The 3,053-nt window shown below is 40.8% G+C and overlaps 1 protein-coding gene across 1 annotated transcript in view; it reads right to left on the reverse strand.

Moving 5' to 3' along the window:
* LOC138046876 (transmembrane protein 180-like) overlaps nt 1–2,117 on the reverse strand; it is a 33,864-nt gene extending 31,747 nt beyond the window's left edge. Inside the window, exons 1-2 of the mRNA XM_068893461.1 lie at nt 1,838–2,117; nt 1,099–1,183 (exon numbers count right to left, since the gene is read on the reverse strand). Of these exons, the coding sequence (XP_068749562.1) occupies nt 1,099–1,183; nt 1,838–1,956 (204 nt within the window). The 5' untranslated portion in view covers nt 1,957–2,117. The remainder of the gene's footprint in view (nt 1–1,098; nt 1,184–1,837) is intronic.
* Between the last annotated feature and the right edge of the window lie 936 nt (nt 2,118–3,053).

Below are 3,053 nucleotides of genomic sequence, written 5' to 3' on the forward strand. Positions count from 1 at the left end.
AGACAGAGTAAAAACAATTAAGTCTCAGTCCCAAAGCTTGATGGGTTGAATAATATTATTACAATTAGAGGAGTTTTTGAGTGGAGGTACATGTAGAGGTTGGTTGTTAACCCATTGACACCTGGACCAACCCCCCCCCCCTCCCCCTACCCCATTGACAAGTAATTCGATCAAGTCCAAGGGGTCAATGCGTTAAGGTTGCTATCATGCAGTATTGCTTTTCAAGGAGGGTTATTGGGGTATTAAATTAATTAAACAAGCTGCACAAAAAAAAAATCACTCAAAACGCCATGATTTTTGATCAAAACCGAAAACTGCAGGCAAGACCATTAGTTTTTAAAACCGTAATTGAATTAATTCAAAGGTAATAAGTGGAGCATAGGAACTCGATTCTGTGTCTGGGGGCTAATTTAAGAAATGGAAGAAACAATGTAGACTTTGCATGACACCGCTTACGAGCTGTCAAGCATTGCTGAAACCAAACCGTAGAAAATACCAAAAACAGCATCAAATGTACCAAATCTTAAAAAGCGCTAGTGTTTCTGCTGAAAACCACAAATTACGCTAAAAATTTGAAAAACTGCAGACCATGACAGATACTAAAACCAGCGCAAAAACTAAAAGAACCAATCTAAGAAAAGCAAAAACTGAAAATCCCAACGCCCCCTCCTTTTCAGAAAAAAATCTCCAGTTATTGTAAATGTTGCTAAGTGAGGGTTAGGGATAGGGTTTAGCCAGCTGGTTTAGGCCGGTTTGGGCTGCCAACGGTTAATATAAATTTAAAAATTGGTAGTATTTCTCTCACTGTCTTATCAGTGTGGCAGGTGCCAGGTGGTGAACTGTGGTAGGGTTATAATGTTTGCCACTAACTTGAGTGTGGACTTTTAAATTAGATCTTCAGACTTTCTTAAAATTGGGAAAAATGGAAAGACATGGTTACATCTTTCGCACCTCAATGGTCTCCGACTACAGGACAAGAGAAGTGAAGTGAAAAGTGAGTGTGGACATGAGCGTCCAGTATGATTCTCTCGGGCACTTAATGCTAAGCTTAGCTTGCTGATGAGTTTGAACAACCTCTTTTGCTGACTGTCCACTTACTTGAAAGTAGCCAAATAAAGGATCATTGATAGCATTCCAAATTAAGAACACAACTTGAGCCACATTGAACCAGTAGTTTGAAATCCTATACAAATTAAAAAAAAAGAACAAAAAAGACATTCATGATTATCATAATCATTGATGTCACCACAGGCTACATGTATATTATAACTTATATATTATTGTTGCTCTCAACATTTCAATTTTGCCATAGGCATTTGCACCAAACCTCATTTTCTCTTAAGTGAGCCATTTGATTTTTGTTTTCCTCTGGAGATAAATTGTTAAAGCCATCATCCATTGGGGAAAGTGGATTTTAAATGGAATGGCCCGATTTTATCGGACTAATCTCCACAATCCTTCGTATAAAATAACTCGGATAGTATGCCTGCTGCCATTGGTCAATTAGGTGTATTTGCAGCACAGTAATGTAAACAAATGTAAACATGGTTATCACGTCACGCTCTCTGCTTTTCCAAGAGGAAGAGGCTATGATAAAATCATGACAAGACATTTTCGGTGTTTGCACAACCCGTGATCTAAACACGCAGGGTGTTGGAGGCTTAAATTGGAGAAAGTTAAACATAACTCTCCTTTTATGGAATTCATAACCATTCTGTCAATAGTATCTAGAACAACAAATACATATAATTTTAAAATAACGTGGATAGGAAACTGAAACCGATTTATACCTCGGTGCGTACGCACGCAGTAATTTGCCGTGCGTTCGCGAACTTACTTGAAAACATTCAAGAAAATCTTTACGTAGTAAAAATTGAAAACAGAATTCATCATGGTAGATGCCAAAGTTGTAGCACTGTAAGCCAACGCATTCTTGTTGATCTTCATCGAATTCATGGTTTGATTCAATGATTGCCTTCTTAGAGTGTACGATCCTTACCAACGAAGTGGCGCTTTTTTTCCTTTTTTCCCCTACAATTAAGCTTATCATAATTGCCCCCATAGGAATACGGCCCATAGGCCAAAACATAGAAGACCCCGCGTAAAAGGGAAAATATGTAAATTGGGCCCGGAACCCCGGGGAGGTTACATAGAAGCCCCTCGCGAAAGCACAGGCACACCACTCTATGTGTTCGTGGTTTCATATATGTTTATATGAAACGAAGAGGACGAAGAGGATCCATAAGGGTTATGAATAACGCTCTGAAATTGCACATCTAAATCACTTCTTGGTCTGAATATACCAATAAAGTTTAATGAAACCTTAATCGACTCATGCATGGTGTTTTTTCGCCTTCTTGAGCCGTCTAAAGCGTCTTATAGCGAAATTACTTTTGGCCGGTGACGGTTAAGACAAGAGAGGGAGACAAGGCTTGCAACTTAGCGGACGTCAGCCGCGACCTCCTCCACTTCAAACTGGAATTAACTCAAAAATACTGAAAGTCTCACCTGAATGGCGACGGATCTTGATAGATGAGTTTTTTCTCTATCTCTTCGCCGAATTTGAGCTTCATCCCTCCAACATTTTCCGAGAAAATCGATGCTGAAGTCGCAAATACAGCTTTCTCAAACTCAGCGACCAAAGGAATTCAAGGAATGCAGACCGTTTCAAATCTACCAATCAGCGCTTGGCTTCCCGCGGCAGCCCCCCCGCGGTTCAAATTTTGAAACGGTCTCCACCCAAAGCCAGGGAAAAGCGCCCTGGGACGAGGTTGTTAGAAGTCGAGAAATTTGAAGGATTTCAGTGGGAGATGCTGATTTCAACAGAGTTTTATTTTGACTCGAGAGCACATAAAAATAACTGGAAGCGTGGATATATATTGAACATCACGCAAAGTACCCTGGGTGCCAGAGACTTTTCTAGCGCGGTTTCCGGTTTCAGTCACTGGCCGAAGCTGAGTCGGCCTTTGGCCGACTCCGAAAATTGGTCGACACCGAAAATTCCCGCCGCACGCGAGAAAAACCTCTGGTGCCCAGGGTACACGCAAAGCGAA

This window comes from Montipora capricornis, chromosome 4 (assembly GCF_036669925.1).
Source record: "Montipora capricornis isolate CH-2021 chromosome 4, ASM3666992v2, whole genome shotgun sequence".
NCBI classification, from domain to species: Eukaryota; Metazoa; Cnidaria; class Anthozoa; order Scleractinia; family Acroporidae; genus Montipora; species Montipora capricornis.